This window comes from Dicentrarchus labrax, unplaced genomic scaffold (genome assembly GCF_905237075.1).
Source record: "Dicentrarchus labrax unplaced genomic scaffold, dlabrax2021, whole genome shotgun sequence".
Classification (NCBI taxonomy): Eukaryota; Metazoa; Chordata; class Actinopteri; family Moronidae; genus Dicentrarchus; species Dicentrarchus labrax.
The window spans coordinates 13718539-13737355 of record NW_026136716.1 but is presented as its reverse complement, the minus strand read 5'-3'; the positions used below and the strand labels follow the sequence as shown (position 1 = coordinate 13737355).

Here is an 18817-nt window from a genome sequence, read left to right as displayed (position 1 = left end):
TATTTTAAAACACACACTAAAACACACAAACACACACACACACACACACACACACACACACACACACTCACCAACACTGTTATTCTGGTACAAGACTGGAGACTTTCCAAATGGTGACGACTGGCAGGTCTGAACCTCTGGAAGACAAGTCACAAGTCTTCATAAGCTTTTGGGTTGAAAGACATTGAGCAGATAAAACACACACACCTACACACACACACACACACACCTGAGTCAAAGCCAAAGTCTCTTGGCTCTTGTTTGATTGTGACATGGTTGAAGGCAGTTTGGGGCTGGGCCAGACCTTGACCGGGTGGCCCGGGCTCTGGGTATTGTGGGTCCACCAGCTCCTGTTTGAAACCTCGAGGGCCCTGGGGAACCAGGGGCTCTGAAAGGTGGCGCTGGTACAGCGGCCGCCCATCACGGCTCGAGGATTGGTACGGCGCGTTCACCGTTTTCTCCGGAGGGAGGAAAGACAAGCAGGGCTCTGACAGCTGCCGCTGAAACCTGAAGTGTGAAGGAACACAAGTGGAGGTCTGAGGGTCTGAACTGACTTTGTTTCCAGCTTACATTGTATAAAACAGTGGTTCCCAACATTTTTCCTTAAGGGACCCATTTTCTATCACTGAGTAAACTGACGACTCGACTCAGTGACATATTATGGATATTTCATATTATCTTCAGAAGTATTAATCAGAACTCACCTTTGTTCTGTGCTGAAAGGTGCCCCGGGGCAGCTGATGGGGGGGCGCGGCAGAGCAAACTGCTGGCTTTGGTTGGCCTGTGGGAGGTTCTGGTGGTGGGAGGGGCTCGGGGCAGGAATATGGCTTGGGGGGCAGTTATTGGCTAGCTGGGGGGCAGGAGGCTGTAACTGCCGCTGTACGGGTAGAGGTCCAGCAGGATGGCTAGAGCCACACTGTGTGGAGGCTGGCATCAGAGCTTTGTTGTCACAGGCACTGAGAAGAGAACAGGAAGGAGCTGTCAGGTACGTGTGTATTTGTTTCACGCTAAATCTTACTATTTATTTTTTTTGTTACTATATTATTATACAATAATGTGTCTGTACCTGTAACTGTAAAGGCACATGTCAGCATGAGGTGTTCTGCAGGGAGACAGGTCTTTAGATTGACTGGGCTCTCGCTTCACTTTGCTGACAGGTAGTCCATGAAACATCACTGTACACACACACACACACACACACACACACACGATAAATGGGTGCCCTGATACAGTGGTATTTGTTTTCTTACAGAGATGTAGACATTTGAGTGTTTTCCAGACCGAAATTGTTAGAGTAGCATTACATATTTTTATTCTAATAAAATAAAATGTAAAAAATGGGACTGTTAATCGCATTCATTTCAAGACCTGTAGGGATTTATAGCTGACAGGTTGCAGCACAAAATTGCTTTGATTAGCTTGTGAGACCTTCAATTACAAAGACAGGTGGAACCAATCATGAAAACATAGGTAAACATAGCTGTTTAACATAGGTAATTGCTGGCTGTGCTTGTCCTAGGTTCTTTGTTTGAGTGTGGCAACATGGGGGCCTCTAAACAACTCTCCACTGACCTAAAAACTAAGATAATTCATTATTATGAATTAGGAGAAGGGTACAAGAAATTATCTGGAAGGTTTGGACTGTGTCTCCACAGTCAGAAATGTAGTGCAGAAATGGAAGGCCACAAGAACAGTCCTTGTGAAGGAAAGATGTGGTAGGCTGAAAAAAATACAGGAAAGACGCAGGAGAAGGATGTTAGAAAGGTCACAGACAAGCCACAGACCACCTCTAGTGAACTACAAGAACATCTGGCTGCAGATGGTGTAGTTGTTCATCGTTCCACAATCCAGCGTACTTTGCAGCAGGAAAAGCTCATTGGAAGGGTGATGCGCAAAAAGCCTTTCCTGAGTGTTCATCACAAGAAGAGTCGTATGAGGTATGCAAAAGCACATCTGGACAAGCCAGAAGCATCTTGGAAAAAAATACTGTGGTCAGATGAGACGAAGAGTTATTTGGTCAGAACAAGAGGAGGTTTGCATGTAAAAAAAAAACCACTGAATTCCATGAGAAGAACTTGTTGCCTACTGTGAAATTTGGTGGAGGGTCCATCATGTTTTGGGGCTGTGTGGCTAGCACAGGTACTGGAAACATTGTTGAAGTTGAGGGCCACATGAATTCCTCTCAGTATCAGCAGATTCTTGACAAGAATGTTCAAGAGTCGGTCACAAAGTTGAAGCTACGCCAGGGTTGGATTTTTCAGCAGGACAATGATCCTAAGCACTGTTCAAATCCACCAAGGAATTCATGCAGAAGTACAATGTTCTGGAACGGCTATCCCAGTCCCCAGACCTTAACATCATTGAAAATGTATGGATTGATTTGAAGCAGGCTGTCTACGCACGGAAGCCAAGAAACCTGACTGAACTGGAGGCGTTTTGTATGGAGGAATTTTTCCAAAATACCACCTGCCAGACTTCAGGGGTGTCTGTGGCTATAGGAGGTCTACAGGCTGTTTCTGCAGCAAAAGAAGGCTCTACTAAATATTGATGGAATTATTTCTTTGGGGTGCCCAAAATTATGCACATGCCTATTTTTGTTTAAATGCACATAAAAATGTTTCTGTTGGACCAATAAAAATGATTTCACTACTGAGATGTTTCTGTTTCCATAAGGTATAACGTGTTAAAATGAAGTTGCTGCTTCAAAAGCTCAGCAAGTGACAAACTGATGCAGTGATATTTCTAAGGGGTGCCCAAACCTTTGCATACCACTGTATTTGATTGTACATGTCCCATGCACACAGAAGAGTTCAGACTACGTAAAAGTTGCAATTTCTGAAGCTAATTTAAAGCCAATGTGTAGAATTTTGTAGAAGGACAATGAGACATTCCTGCTGATGCTCTGGGATATTTATTGCTGAGACCGAAATACAGTATAGGTGAATTTATGGCATTCAAAGGGTACTGGTTAACCAACAAAAATAACTAAAGACAAGGCACATTGACACCTGACATCAATGGGAAACAAATAACCAGCCTGACAGTTTCTTTGTAATAATTAACATTTTAAAATACTACTAAATCAACTAAATGTGAGAATAAAAAAAGGGTTAGAGATGCAACACTCTCTGTCAGCCTTTGGTTTCCAGAGCCGCCGCTCACATTTGAGCTCTGTGTTTGAGCAGAAGAAAAAAAGCCTCCTATCTGATCTTAGCCTTCCTGGAATCTGCAGTGACGACACCGCAGCGCTAATGTTTCCATACAGACGCAATCGCTGTCAAGATTTATTGTCAGAACCGGGAGTCTTTGTGTTGAGGCAGCGATCAAGCAGCAATAAATACATGCAGTACGTGTTTGGCAGTAGCACTAAACGTACTAGTTCCTCCAACTCAGGTCTTATCTGTGACGTTGTTTTTAAAAAGGTACTGTAGTACGGGTAGAGCCGCTGGAAGTTCTTTTATGGCACCCACCATTTCCTGTGCCATATGACTGCTATCATTGAACTGGCACTGCTGTATGAGGGTCATATAAACACTATTGTATTTACAGCATTGGCCCTGGAGTACATGGAGTGTACCCATTCACACTCAGATCAACCAGGTGTATCTTGTAACCAGGTGGAAAGTATCAAAGCACATTTACTCAAGCACTGTACTCAAGTACAATTTTAAAAAGGTACTTGAGTATTTTATCCTATTTTACACCAATAAAAAGGGGGAATATTGTACTTTTTTTCCTCCGCTACATTTATCAGACAGCTTTAGTTACTGGTTACTTTACAGATTAAGACTTTAGATACAAAACATGATCAGATAATAAAACATGATACATTGTTTTAGATTAAACAGCCAATAAAATGGCATCAAAATACTGGTCACACGTTAATATATCAGTGTTAACAATCCAATAGAATAATAGCATAATACTATGAAACGCTGTTATAAAAAATGTTCTTTTAGGGTTAGGATTTGGATTTTGAATTACTGTAGAAAATAAGCTCTGTGGCAAATAAAGGTTTACGATACATACGTTTTGCTCAGCAAGATAATCTTCACAAATGAACACACCACTTTTTTCAGTTAGAGTTAGAATAGTTTGCAAGAGCGCGAGTATAAAGACAACAAGGCTGTAAAGATAAGTTGTCCGTGTGTCACAGACAACCCATGTAGTCTCATTTAGCCACTAGTTAGCAACTACAACACGTAAAAGCTTCAGAGTTGACGGGTGGGGTATTTACTGGCGTATTTTATGTCGTAGAAGAAATAGTGAAAACCCCTTTTGCTTGTGCAAACCACACATCCTTTTTCAGGCATCTACCCAAAAACCCACTGACTTTGAGGAGAAGGAACAGGAAGTGCTAAAATGCTAACTCATTTCCAGGTTTTAGGACTCATTCCTGCAGCGCTCTTTACATTCAAATCGGAGGCACTCAGGCCCAAGCACATTAGTTCCTACTGAAGACATAAATGTTTAAAAACGGGCCACAAATGTAAACTTTAAAAAAAAAAAAAAAAAAGACTTGAGTATTACTGACAAGAGGATACTGCATGTGTCAGGAACTAATTTCAGCTACACGCAGTACTTGTGAGGAAGTTATTGATGGTGTTTTCATATTGACAAGTCAGAGCAGGGTTTGTTTCAGTGCTTCGCTATTCAGCAGAATGTAATTTGGATGTTGAGGCATAAATAAAAAATGCGTGTTATTCTACAAAATGTCCACTCCCTGTTGTGCAGCTCTGAGCTCTCTTTATAAATATTGGAGGAGAAGCAGCTACTCACAGTTATTGGACTGGAAATCTGGAACAAACTGCTCGTCATCAGGAACCTGAGCTGTCAGAGGGGAAAAGACAGGATATCAAAGACTCTTCTCATCAAATGTTCACCCTTTTATCTCCTTGTACAGTTTATCAGTTATTTCCTTCATTTCCCAGAATACCCATTAACATTCCCTTTGACTACACGGCTTTAAAATCATACAGTTGGACGTTTTGTTACATTTGCCTGCAGGTCTCACCTTCTGCAATCCAGATTTCCTGGAGCTGGCTCAGATCTTGAAAGAGCTCTGCAAGACAGTTGGGAAGTTATATTAAAATAGGTGTAATAATATTGAACAAGTTAATTATAGTTATTGCTTTCTTAAGTGAAATCATGCAATACTTCTATATAATTACCATGTTGCTTTTTTAAACATTTTTCTTCTAACTAGCAAATTCTTTCTCACTTTGACAGTGCAGATTGTTTTATTTGCTGTATTGTAGCGTTTCCTGTGAACATGATTTATTCCTAATCATTCCTGTACAATATTATCTGTCAATGCTACAATTTCAAAATATCAACATGAGGCCAATGAGGAGGCAGCAGATTGCACACACTGATCACATAAGGACAATCTGTTGGTCCAGACAATAAAAATAATAAAGTATTATAATGGAATTGCTCCATCCATGGAGGAAGACCATAAAATACAGCTGAAAGCTCTAGAAAAAGTCAGCAAATGGACTTTCAGTCAGTTTTTGATGTCAGCATACAAACTTTGTAACCAGCAAATGTATGGATTACATGTATCTTTTTCACCAGTCTTACCAAACCAACGTTTCCCTTTTTTAGGTAACCACCAAACGCTCACAGCACTTCTACATGTGGACATGATGAGCCTACCTTCTGTGTCCTGAGCCAGCTCCGTGTCCATGAACTTCCTTTTCCGCTCGCTGAGACATCTCGAAGCATCCTCTGTGTGGCATTTCTAGAAGTTTAACAACAAAACTGTTGAGTGAACATACATTTTAAACCTAATTTCATGTAAAGACAGATAGTATTACAATAATGTTTGTCTAATATGTTTTTTCCACAAAAAAATTAACTAATGAATATGCAAATTCTATTCATTTCCTAAGTTTGTCTGTTGGACACAAGATGTCTCCTACTTCACTGTAAAGTCCATTCTCAGTGGATGTGTACTGGTGGCTTCAAGTTTCTACATCACACTGTACAAGCTGATACTGGACCAGGACTGACTTCCTAACTATTTGTAAAGTCACAATTTATGCTGGTAGGCCCTGCCCCTTAAAAATCAGATGTTCAGTGAGCACAGGAGACTTTCCACTTTCAGCAAATTAAAGTGAAAACATCCTTCTAGTGTCAAACTGCACAGTGACGATCAAACATTACACTGTAGGAACAAGAAGAAAAACAGATATTTGACAGGAGAGGACTTTAATGTTTCAAACTCACACTCTCAGGGAGCACAAAAGGGACCTGCTGGTCATAAAAGCCGTCCATGTTGCAGGAGTCTTCACCCTGAAATAAAGAAGGGTGAGAGGAGGGATTAGGGAAAGCAGTGGTCAGGGAAATATGTTCTAAATGCCCAATGGATTGGCCTAATTAACTTCCACCAATACTACTAATCTATTCATATTAATATCATGGCTTTTATGGTGTGTCTGTGTTTTTCTAACCTCCATGACCCCACAGCAGGGTTTACAGTGGCTATAAAAGCCTTTAGGTGATGCAACCTCCTGTAAGTTACATCGGACACGAGCTGCTGGAGGAACAAGTCTTCAGAGACACTGGAGTAGGTGATGCCAGTTTTGAGGAGATAAACAGAAAGCAGCCGTACAGTCTGACTGCACTGCGGTGAGCTTACTGTGTGTTTCACCAGCAACTCGTTCATGTATTATGAGAACATTTTTATATTCAATTTTAAACCACAAAAGAAAAAAAGAAAAAAGATACTACAGGCATTTTATGAAAACCACCACAGGGAGCATGCTGGTCCTGGTCCAGAAAGAGTTCACTTCCCCACTCAAATGATTCCAACCAAGTTCATCAAACGGAATTTACATTTAAATGACATTATGAACAAACTATATCATAAGATAAAGGTTCCATATCTTCATCTCATAACTGTAAGATAGCTCTCTCATCTAACGGGCTTCCGTAGGTAAACAACCCCTCTCCCTACAGCTGCTTTTGTTTGCAGAATGTCGCGATAATAACAGCAGAAAAGTGTGAGTGAAGTTTGCTTCGTTCGCTGTAACGATGTCAGCACGAAATTAAATGAACCGGCTTCCTCCTGTTGGTGCTTCCAACCCGGCGTGTGGGCCAGCACAGCGCGGTCATAAAGCAACCAATCAATCAATAAATCAATACAGCAACAAAAAGGAAAGATTTGTGAATGGAGTTTGGCGTGACGCACAGGAGAGAACAGCACGTATCGTGGGACCTCCTTGTTTTTCTCAATGAAGTGAAACTTGATCGTGGCGGGGGGGGGGTAAGCTCACCATTGAGAAATTTGCCACAGAGCACAGAGAAAGATTCGCGGTGCTAACAGGCCGTAAAGACAGCTGCTGCAGACGGAAATACCGCGCTGCCGACCTGACAGATGCGAGGAAATGGACGCAATGTTGCCTTTGATTTTCAGAAAATGGCGTTCGCCTCTTAACCCATATCTGCTCCCTTCTCTGCCAGCGACACACCGACGGTCCCCGCTTGACGTTTATGTCACAAAACAAAGCAAAACCAGCCCGCGCGTGTTCGCTAGCTTTTATTCCGGTAAAAGAATAATAATGCAGCACTCACGTGATAAGTGAAGTTTCTTGGCAGTGTGAGAAATGATGTGGACGCAGATTTCCTCCCCTACATCCCCTGCAGCTCCTCGAATAAAAACTCGGCTGTGGATTTTTCTCAATGAAGAGCTCCGATCGCTGTATCTAAACCGAGCCCTTTGCTGCGCTCCCATTGGCTGGAACGCAAAGTCAGTCAAAGGGCGAGCCAATCGTGTTCAAGGCTGCACTGACGTCCGTCCCTTGTGTTTTTTATGAATGGCTGCGTTTCATTCATGGATCCACAGCTCTCTTAAAGGGCCAGAGCTCCCATTCCATTAAATAACTAAGTAAACAAATGAATACATACATAAATCCAAATTTACTTCTCAGTTATAAATGTAAATGATTACATAACTGTACAAAATTGCAATAAATGATTGTAATGGTTTAGCTAATTTGTAATAATTACTGAATTCTATTCGATTACATGATTTTGTTCAACAATATACAAAACAATTTAACTAACATCCAATAATAGTTTATATATATAGACATTTATTAATGAAAACCAACTAGTTGCTTTTAGATTGGTGATGGTTTTATGGTGACCATCGCTCATTGGACTTAAATATGGCACAATGACATAACTGAGAAAATGAATCATTAACTCTTTCATTAAACGATAATTAATCATTTAAATCATTTATCAAGCAAAAATACAACTGTTTGCAGTTTCTCAGATGTGATGATTTCTGTTCTGTATCATGGTAAATCAAATGTCTTTATTTGGTTGGTTTTGACTGTTGGTCAAAGATGTCACTCTGAGCTGTGGGAAATTATGATGTGCATGTTTTGCTATTTTCTAGCATTTAATACATTAAACAATTAATCAACTGAGCACTAATTCATATTGAAAATAATGAGTAATGTTAGTTGCATTTAAGTTGCTGGAACAGGATGCTTTTGTTGAAGCGTAGAATACTGTACCACCTCTTCGCAGTTTTGTAACATGATAGATTTAATCGAGGTTCACACATGACTGCTTCAAAGTCCATTCATCTCAGTGGGTGGCAGAGCACTTTCTCCACTTTTAATTCCACTTTGATCTCGTTCCACTTCATTACCGACCGCTGCAGAGTGTCACCTGATCATGTGCTAAACGTGGTATTTAGTGCTTTTATAGGCCAGCAGTGAGGTTCTCATAAAGTACCTCTTTGATAACTGATGGCTCTTACTAATGAAAGGAAATCTACAGTGTTCAAACACTGCAGTTACCCGCGCTTTGCTCCAAAATTGGACAAAAAAGACAAAAGGTTTGAAGGTCAGGAGAAGCCCTGATACAACACGCACCACCTCACTGAACATTGTAATTTCAAAGAATTGTCCCTGCTTATGAATAATCGCAGAAACAACAGTGGAAGTGTAATTGTGATGCAATATGCTATATCCTCAACCTGTAGTGCAGTTATCGTAGCTCCGTACTGTCTTGAGAAAGTTCTATAAACTGCAAAACCAACTAAATATAAATTCAATCATGAATTCATTTCAGCCATCTTTATGTTCTTTTCTTTTTTTATGTTCAAAATTATGTAAACATTTATTAACTTTTGGCCTTCTTAACAGGGGGGGAGCCAGATGTTGTGAACATTCAGAGCTTAGGGGGGTCAGGGGCGATTCTTCCCACTTACAGCAGCTATATGCATTATTTTTCAACCCAGTCATGATACTAGAGTGCCTAAATATCTGGATATTATTTGGGAAAAACATGATTTGTCCAGTAAAAAAAAAGTATCCTGTAGAACCACATCATATTTTGTATCAACTGCCTTCATCGTGCTGAAACCATAGCACAACAGCTGTTGAGGATGACTAATTTTCACTCCTGCCACCTAAACAAAGGAATTATCTTGTTATTGTGATGTCATTATTTTTAAGTTACATAACACAGGTAGGGTGGGAATCTGGTATAAAACAGCATAAGAGTACAGTTCACAGAATGAATGTTTAGCTTTTGTGTCCTTCGTTATGTCCATGGTCCATAAGCCAATGAAATGAATGAAACACGACACACACAAGAAGACAACAACACCCCATGACAATGTTAGGGTGGGCCTATAGATGCCGATATTTCTGCAATAATAAACTTGTGCTCCATTGACTTTCTGGTCCAGAGAGGAAATGACACAAAGTTGAAGTTATTTTCAAAGCCTCAAGATAAAAGATTAAATAGATTTTGGGCAGCAATGTATGGAACACTGTTCCAAATTGAATGCAAAGACTAGCCGTACATTTGTCTAATAAGGTACAGAAGATTTCCAGCTGATATCTGATTGAGTCACAGAACTGTCAATCACCTACAGCTTGAAATGATGTCTGTCTGTTGCTAACCCATCATGGCACTAGACCAACATAGAGAAATAAAGTGAGATTTTAACAATAGAAACAAGCATCTTAAAATTAGCTAAGCAGAAGACAACCGACAGAATAAAACACTAATTACTGCACCTTTAATGCAATTGAATATATGGTTGCAGATTCATGTGCACTGAGCACTGGAAACCCCATTTGTAGTGCTTGCTTTTGAAAATAAAAGTCCCGTCTTATGACTTAAGACCCGATGACCTCTACAGGTGGATGGTTTTTTTCTGTTTTGCAGGGTGCAGTGACTGTTTGTGTTCTACTTACAAACTGCTTGTTCAGCGCTGGGGAAAGCCAGAACGGATCCGTGTGTGATAAAAGTTCCAGTTCAAACATCAGCTGAGCTCAGCAGCTCTGTTACTGATTTGCAAACTCTCCCGTTTGCTCAGCCATCACGTGTCTACTACTGTGTTCATATCACATCAATGATTTTTATTCTTCCATTCTGGCAGATCAACAAGCATGATATAATCGAACACATCCTGTGTCAGGAAATGAGTCTTACAGGTTCTTATCAAACGTGTCTGCAGGCTGTGTTTATGGTTTTTATGATTTCTCTTGCTTATACGGTTTAAAATTATAATACTCAATATGATATATTATTGTTTCTTGTTTTTAGCAATAATGCAAAGTTACAGCGTTCCAATACATGTTGTGAACAGGTAGTAACAAAAAAGGTCAAATTGAAAAGACAAATCCACAAAAATTGTAAATTTTAATAAATATTATCTTATAGCCTCATGATTTCCTCTTAAAAACAATAGTTTTAACTAATTCTAAATATCAGATAAATGCCTTTTAGGGTTGATGTTCACTAACAAAAACACAATTAATACATACTATCTGATGAATTTAAGTTAGAGCTAGTTTATACAATTATAAAATAATCTAATCTAATAATAATAGTATGATTTAAAGAAAGAATAGTCCTACCAAAATAAGGAAATGTTGATCACAGTATAAATCCAGATGAAGTGAAACAAAAGAGGACACTTGGACTACACCGTTTGTTGTGTTAAATTAGATTCTTCTCTACTTGTCATAGTCCAACAATTCTTCACGTTTCTCCAGAGTTTCAACCAGCACCAGTCACTGATGCTGTATGAGAATATTCTGACCCCAGTGGAGGATGGGAAAGTGAATTTATGAGGTACAAAGTCAAATTTATTATTAGATGAATTAGTATTATTACATTATTATGACATATTATGTCACAATTATGACTTTATATTTCATAATTATGACCATGGGGATATTTTTCATCTTATTTTTGTTATTTTACTTGCAGAAATGGGCTTCCATAGAATACACATATTTACAGGAACACCGGTGTATAAAGCAACAGCAAGTTAGTTATTGTAGTTCGGGCATAACTCGGTAAAATCTGCATAACATAACAAACAGACATGACACACACACACACACACACACACACACACACACACACACACACACACACACACACACACACACACACGTACATTGCGAGTAAACTTCCACAAATCTGTTTAGGAATCATATAAAAGCTCATAATAATTTCAGGACTGAGAATCATCACAAGTTTTCTTAAATGAAATGAATCCATGATAGCTGTAAATGCACTTCCCGTTTATACTGCGAACAGGAAGTGCTAATAGCTCATTTGGCATGCTTTTAATTTGCAACAATTGTTAAAAATGTGGTCGACTTATAATTTCTGTTGACACTATTTTTCAAAACCTCTGCTCTCTGCAGTACCGGCTTTTCACCACTAGATACCAGGCTTCACACAGGTTCAGGTTTACAGTTTGGCAACTGCCTAAAAATGTGCTTTTATTGTTGTGCCGCCAAGTCCTTTGTCTATTTCCTTCATTTTCTTAATGATCTGAAATCAAGAGGTCACAAATTGAGAATCAATTCATCAACAAACTACAACAAAGTTAGAGTGAGTGCTTCTGAGACCTTCGTTACAGTAAAAAACTACTGTAGACAACTTTAGAACGACTCTTTTATTTTGAAAAAGAAATGTTTTAAGTCACTTGTAGCTTTGCCTTAAACACAATCACCTCCAATTTCATGTATTTTTCTTTAATTCCTTTTTATAAATTAGAATGGTATATTATGCATGCAATACCGCATTAACCGCTTAGGTTTTCATCTTCCACAGAAAAAAAAAAGAGAGAAACACAAAAATCCCTTAAAAGTCCAGATGAAGCTGCTTGGAAAAGGGTGGTTGGAGAAGCCACAGCATGAAAGCGATGTACACAGTTTGCGGTTGCATAGTACAGTACATGAAGTTCCTCATTTTAAAACAGCATGCCGTTTTGTATTGCACATTACTGAAACTTTGTATACTGGACCTTGCTGTTGTTCCAAGTGTCCCACATGGGTCGTTGTCTCATTTCAGCACATGTATACAGCAAATAGCATCTCTCAAAGACATTATGTACATTTATTTGTTATAAAAATAATCGCCAGCAAATATTAATCTATGACTTCTCTACTGGAATAAATATTTGTTCTTTTGCTTCTTTTTTTTCCTCTTTTGTTTTACATTTTACCAAAGAAAGCCCTCCCTAGAAGTTCAGAATTTTGTGGTCACCTTGAGATTTAATCAGTGAAAAATAAAATTAGTCATGAGCTTCATTTTGAGACAAAAGTTTGGCCGCGGGTAAAGGTCAGACAAAAGTAAGAGAGAGCCAGGACGGACAGTTATTTTGAGGTGTGTGAGCGAGTGTGGCGTCGCTTTGTTCGGATCTAATTCCACGACTCAAAATGGCAAACCTCTCATCATTTTAGGGCGTTCCCAAAGAGAGGGAGGGTGGAACACTGGTCTGGAAATCCCTTCTGATTGTCTCAAGCAGCCCAGCTCAACATTAGTTGGTTTGATTTTTAATGGAACATGGCTCCCTGTTCAATCAACCAATGGGATTAATGCTATGGGGCAGAATGAGACAGATAAGCGTGCCTGTAAACAGTAGCATTACACACTTTAACACTTCTTTTTTTCATTTGCAGTCTTGTTTCAGTCCATAAACAGTGTACAACAAAGAGATTAATGGGGAATGTGGGCAAAAACATCTAATAATCTGTACCCGAGTACTAGATTCACATTGTAGGAACAGTTGCTTTTTCTTTTGTGCTATACAAGTTTCTCAAAATGAGTTTCCCCTTTCATCCAGATCTATACAAAGTGTCTATTAATAGAAACACCTTCCATTGTTTTGTATTTAATAAATTAAGAGCTGCTTTCAGGTCAGGCTTTAGGTTGTTGTCGGGGTATAAAAAGGAGGAGGCGTGTGGCGTTTCAACCATGCTCTCCTTTGAAAGTTGCTTTAATAAGGTCTTGCAAATTAGGTCGCTTAAAGATATTTTGAAACTGTGTCAGGCTGTAAAATTCTTCTGGACAGTCAAATATCTCCTATGTAGGGCAGAGCTGATGTCGACTTCTTTAAGATTCAAATAAAGCATTTGATAGAGAGCGTGGCGGTAAGAGATGAAGCACTTTTAAGACGTTCCTGCTGACCTGTTTCTTTAGAAACTGAAGTCTATAGTTTTTACGTAAATGAACATCTTCCAGGCTGGCCCGCCCACGTTCGTTTAAGCCCCGCCCCCTTCCAAGTACAGCTACAGATCATTGAGTTGGTTGAACAGATACAGATAATGCCAACAGTGCTGCAACCCATAATGCGTACTTTAACATACCGGGCACAAGTTTCTACTTATTTATGACTGAATTAAAAAAAGCAGCAGCTCCTAACTTATTTTCTTTTCAAAGCAGTTTTTGATTAATAATTTTGGTATTCAAATCTTAACTATTTAGATAGCACTCTTTATAGATCTTAAGACAAAAAATGTATTATATTCGTTCTATTTAAGGGAATGGATCCTCTATTGAGCCTGTATTTATTTTCTGGTACATTCACTGTTTAGCACCAAGCTAATCTGGTGCTACAGCGGTCACTACTGTACATCGTTTTTGTCTGAAAGGAAGGAAGGGGTCAAAGTGTCAAAAGCAGCTTCAACATTTGTCTAAACATGCTAAAGAAAACTTCTCTGACAAATATGTGATTATACTGTACATATCTGATATCAGAGAGCAAATCAGGAAAAAGATATTTTTCCCTGGCAGTGTGTTTTTGGTTCGTCTTATGGAGACATTTAGCATTTTATAGATACATTTTTCTACTTATAAAATATAATTTATTTGTCCAATTACTTTGAATTATTTATCTCATTATTAATTGAATTATTAATCTTTTATCAGTTCATTTATGTCAGGTTTGGTCCTCCATACAGGTAAATAAAATAACATTATTTGAATCTTGATTGTGACATTTTGTGGCATAACAAAGGATTGTTGTAGTCCAAGGAAAGTAAACAAACACTTTCTGAACTGTAGCGAAGACAAAACAAAGACACACTGCCAGAGAACACATGAATCAGATCACACACTTCAGTCTGTTTCCTAGTCATTCCAGAAAGAGCTCACCGTCAAAATCTACGGAGGCTACGAGCAGCCAAAAAGTCTCATTACTCTTCTTGTGGTTTTTCCTAATTACTATATTTGTATCACATCAAGATAACAACTTAACCAATCTCAGAACCCATTGGCTATTGTGTGACGATTTAGCCTCTGGGGGCCACTGCCAACCTTTCGGGCCTTTGGATTGCCAGAAAATGAATAACGGATATCCAGGCAAAGACTTCCTCTGCAGTCCGATTGGCACGATAGCCGCTGGTTTCCGAGACCAAGACCACCCAAGGCGTCCCCTTCCTTAGCTCTGGACACGGACTGTTTACCTGCATGCAACCAAAGCCCGCTCAAATGTCATTGGTCAATACTACTCAGACTCTAAGTCTTGGTCCCTCGTATAAAGACTTATATGCAGATACCTGTTCATAGAGATAAACTTAACTATCTCAGTATTTCAAGATAACAAATGGTTCTTACTTTCTTCGGATGCCTCTTTCTGTCAAAGATGAGAGGAATGAATTTGTGGCTAGACTATGTAGACTGAGTTCGCTGAACAAAAAAAGTGTTCTTTTCAATTTAATGTTCTATATTTACCCTAATGCATTATTAATTTAAAGCCTGTTTTGTTTTCAGGCTAAAAAATGTCTGGCTAGAACTGTTTGTTATCTGAAGATGAGAGAATTAAGTCAAAATCATCTTAAAAAATAAGATATGTACAGTATATTATGATAATGATAACAAGCCTTATAAACATTATCGACCACAGCAGCTATCTCTTTCCATACAAGCACCATGTGGGTTAGGTAAACTTATGATCTCCACTGAACCTTTTTGTGAGGGCTGGGTTTTTTTTTTTTTTTTTTTACTGTTGTTGTTTGAGTGCACTTATAACATAATTCAGAATTAACAGAAGCTGTTATCGTTATAGTGGCTCCACCTTTGAGTCATGCAATCCACTGAAACTCCTTAAAACTTTCAGAATGACATAAACCATAACTTAAAGTTTTCCGTTAGCCATTTCAGTGTATTGAGTTAAAAACCCCCAGGGATCCAGAGAAATCATTCATCTGTAATTTGGGCCATCTTTTACTTTTTTCTTTTTTGTCTTTTTTTTTTCGGAGAAAGGTGCCCTATACTTCTACAAACATCAACTTGATTACAGTAGGGTTCTATTTTACGTTTGGAGGGAACATGCTCTGCAGTCAGGACAACATGCCAGCTACACAGAGAATGAACATGATGCAACCGATCCTGCCATGTCACATTTTTAATGCTTTGATCACCTAAAACCACAGGAAGGAAAATTTGATGGCCGTGAACCAATCGCAAGACTTAACCAACATCTGTACTTTTGTTTTAATGCTATACAACTTGTATTATGATGCTAATTAATGCAACCTGTAGTTTCAGCAGCAGATGCTCTTTTAGGTCGATCACACCGTACCCAAATCTGATTCCTCGCGCTAGCAGGGTCAAAAATATCAGCGAGAACATCCCAAACTGCTTGAAAGGTTCTCATAGCATTGGTTTCTATGCTGGTCCACATCTTAGCAACATCAAACGGCATCTCAAGTCATATTTTGCTATTGTATTTCACTATACTAGACAAACTGTCACAGCTATTGCCTTCTCTACCTCTCTAAGTGCTCGCTGTTAAGAACAGAAGCAGTATTGCCTTCTCCTACAGTGTAACTGAGATCTGATCCCAGCACCATCAGAATCTGCTCCGCTTATGACGGTGAGGGTCTTCACCCAAATGAAATCCTAAAGCTATGCTACAGAAAAGCTGGCCTTGCTCAAAGTGACTTTCAAATAGCAAAATAGTTTGGGAATGTGAAGCACCAGTTTTCGAAACTAGCAGCCAGATATCATCTGCACACCCCCACGCAAACCCACCACCTACCGTCTTATCCACACAATCAGGTGATTTAGAAAATTGGACCTCCGTATCTACACCTCTTCGCTGGAGAATCCAGAATGCTAGGTACAAAATATCAGTGAAGTGGATGCGGAGGTTGGTCGTCTATCAGCATGCAATAAGCTAAATGGTGAGAGGATTTATACATGGCCCAGGGTAGGGGGCAGCAGCCTTCAGCAGTCTGTGTGCAGTGGACTTCCCTCTGACCTGGTGCGATGTCCCAGGCACGTAGAAGCCCATACACCATCACCATCTGACCACTATCCATAATTAGCTTGCTGACACAGGCAACAAGCACAGTCTGCTTTGCACGTCTGCTAAGCATCGTGTTAGTACAATCCCAAAAGGTCCCAGGAAGAGAAATTTAAGGAATTCATTTTACAGCATTAGTTAATGTTGGCATCCTGAACCTTGTGACTACTCGCGCTGTTGATTGACGGGGTTTGCCCTGGCAGCTTGGTTAAAAACAAACACCTGAACATGATTTTGTTGGACTTTTAAAGAGAAAAATAGCCAGGTAGACAAAACAAATGAACGCGAACCAAAACAAAAAGGTACAATTTGGGACCATCTTGGCTCTGTTGCAGCGTTTATTTCAGGTGGAATCTGGGCCGTTTGGGCCCTGGTGATGATAGAACTTGGCTCAGAGCCGGTGCCGGGAGTCATGGCTGTAGCTGCCCGGTGAACTGCGATTGCGATGTGGCTTGTATGCATCCTGATAGGGGTCCTGGTAGTCCTGGTAGGGGTCCTGCTGCTCTCGGCTATGCTGTGAGCCAGAAGACATGCGATTGCGTCCCTTGTGCGCCCGCTCGTTGTGGTAATTTTCGTCCGATGTCATCAGGTTACGTCGCTCGTTCGGGGTGGAATGGTCTCCCGTGTGGTTGCTCTGTCGCATTCTTTGGCTCTGCTAATCACATGAACATACCAAGGACACGGGTAAGGCTAGAGACAACACCAACAGACAATAAAAGGACTGGACGTCAATGTGTAGGGCTCGGAAAGACTGCAAGGTAACATTATCCTTTGTAGAATGTGCAATGTGTAGAAGAGGAAGGCTTACTGTGCTCACACGTAATTAAACACTAACGTACATATGGTCTATTATACCCATCTCCAGCAGCCAAAACAATATTTGGCTTTTAATGCTTGCTAAGAAAAGAGGAGAGGATGGCGAGTTTCACCAACTGGCAGTGTGTTTGAGGATTATGTTTTATTTTGTTTATAGGGCCACCAGACCATGTCTTTAAACTGACACAAATGCTCATTCAAACTAATGAAAGGCTCATTTTTGACAGAAATTTTAGAAGAAATTATGTATTTGGTTTTCAAGAGGCAACAGAAACTACTTGCTTGGTTTTGTCTCACACATAAATTTAGACATGGTGTGGGAATGCTTGAAGTCTAGCCACTGTTCCTCTCATATGCATTTTAGATCAAATATACTGTAGAGTCAGGAGGTTTGGCAGATCCCGAAGGGTTTGAATAAAAAGCAGATGATTCCTGTTCTCCTGGGTTCCTCTCTTACCTTCACGATCTCCTCAATAACTACCCACAATCAGTCAATTATTCCCATAAGGGACCCTGACACTACTGGATGTGTACCTGCAGTCCAGAGATGGTGGTGGGGTAGGGGGTGAGGGTGGTGGGGCCCAGGTTGCGTCCCAGCAGGGGGTTTAGGGGCGTCGCCATCGAGGTATGGGTCGCTTTCCAGTAGGCCTCGAGGTATTCGGCGAGATGCTCACAGGCGTCCTCCAGCTGGTTCTCGTCCAGGATGATGTCAAACATTTCCTGTTAGCGGCAGATGGTCAGAGGGGAGTAGGTATGAAGCTCATGATGGAAACACAAATGATCTCCACAGTGACATTGTATATGAGGTCCTGTTGTGTTACTATGTACTGTGTAAAGACTTCATATATTATATATTATTAGTATTCTATTGTATTTAAATAAGTCATTCTGAATATATAATGTGAGTACAGAAAATTCAAAATATAAGATTTACATGCAGGAGATGATCGGTTGGACTGAATAAACATCTGTTGTGTTGGCTGAAACAACATGAACTTTACTTAACTGAAGTCAAATTATGTATGAACAAATTCAGACAACAAACTCCAATAAAATTCAGGAATAGGCCGAATATCAGATTACATTATCTTCCAATACCGGCCTATCACACACATCATCATATCACATATCATATTTGTGTGTGTGTATATATATATGAATATGAATATGAAAACATATAATTTATAAAAATTTCTTTCCAGTATATAATACAGAACAAAATGCTTGTGGTAATGCATTGGTGTCATTGCAAAGTTTATCCAGCAGAGTGCGCTGTGATTTATTGTGTAATATTGTAATATAGAGTAAGAGAGAAGAAGCAGCTCTCAGCCAATTGGTTGACAATGTATTTCACTTAATTATTCTTTATTCAGAGTTTCTGTAGATTTGGTTAAATTTAATACTTTTAAAGAC

General features: G+C 39.6%; 2 protein-coding genes across 6 annotated transcripts in view; both read right to left on the bottom strand.

Moving 5' to 3' along the window:
* The window catches only part of LOC127378482 (ETS translocation variant 5), a 79443-nt gene that overhangs the window by 2921 nt on the left and 57705 nt on the right, over positions 1-18817 (bottom strand). For 3 of the 4 annotated variants that reach the window (XM_051427337.1, XM_051427338.1, XM_051427339.1), the window contains exons 1-9: positions 7579-7738; positions 6232-6297; positions 5659-5743; positions 5015-5062; positions 4780-4830; positions 1067-1175; positions 705-956; positions 230-507; positions 72-137 (exon numbers count right to left, since the gene is read on the bottom strand). In XM_051427337.1, coding sequence (XP_051283297.1) covers positions 72-137; positions 230-507; positions 705-956; positions 1067-1175; positions 4780-4830; positions 5015-5062; positions 5659-5743; positions 6232-6279 — 937 coding nt within the window. In that variant the 5' untranslated portion in view covers positions 6280-6297; positions 7579-7738. Of the gene's footprint in view, positions 1-71; positions 138-229; positions 508-704; positions 957-1066; positions 1176-4779; positions 4831-5014; positions 5063-5658; positions 5744-6231; positions 6298-7578; positions 7739-18817 lie in introns of those variants that run through there. The other variant, XM_051427341.1, reaches the window with a different exon arrangement.
* cacnb4b (calcium channel, voltage-dependent, beta 4b subunit) overlaps positions 11936-18817 on the bottom strand; it is a 28169-nt gene continuing 21287 nt past the window's right edge. For both annotated transcript variants that reach the window (XM_051427335.1, XM_051427336.1), the window contains 2 exons: positions 17939-18124; positions 11936-17243 (listed from right to left, as the gene is read on the bottom strand). In XM_051427335.1, coding sequence (XP_051283295.1) covers positions 16980-17243; positions 17939-18124 — 450 coding nt within the window. In that variant the 3' untranslated portion in view covers positions 11936-16979. The remainder of the gene's footprint in view (positions 17244-17938; positions 18125-18817) is intronic.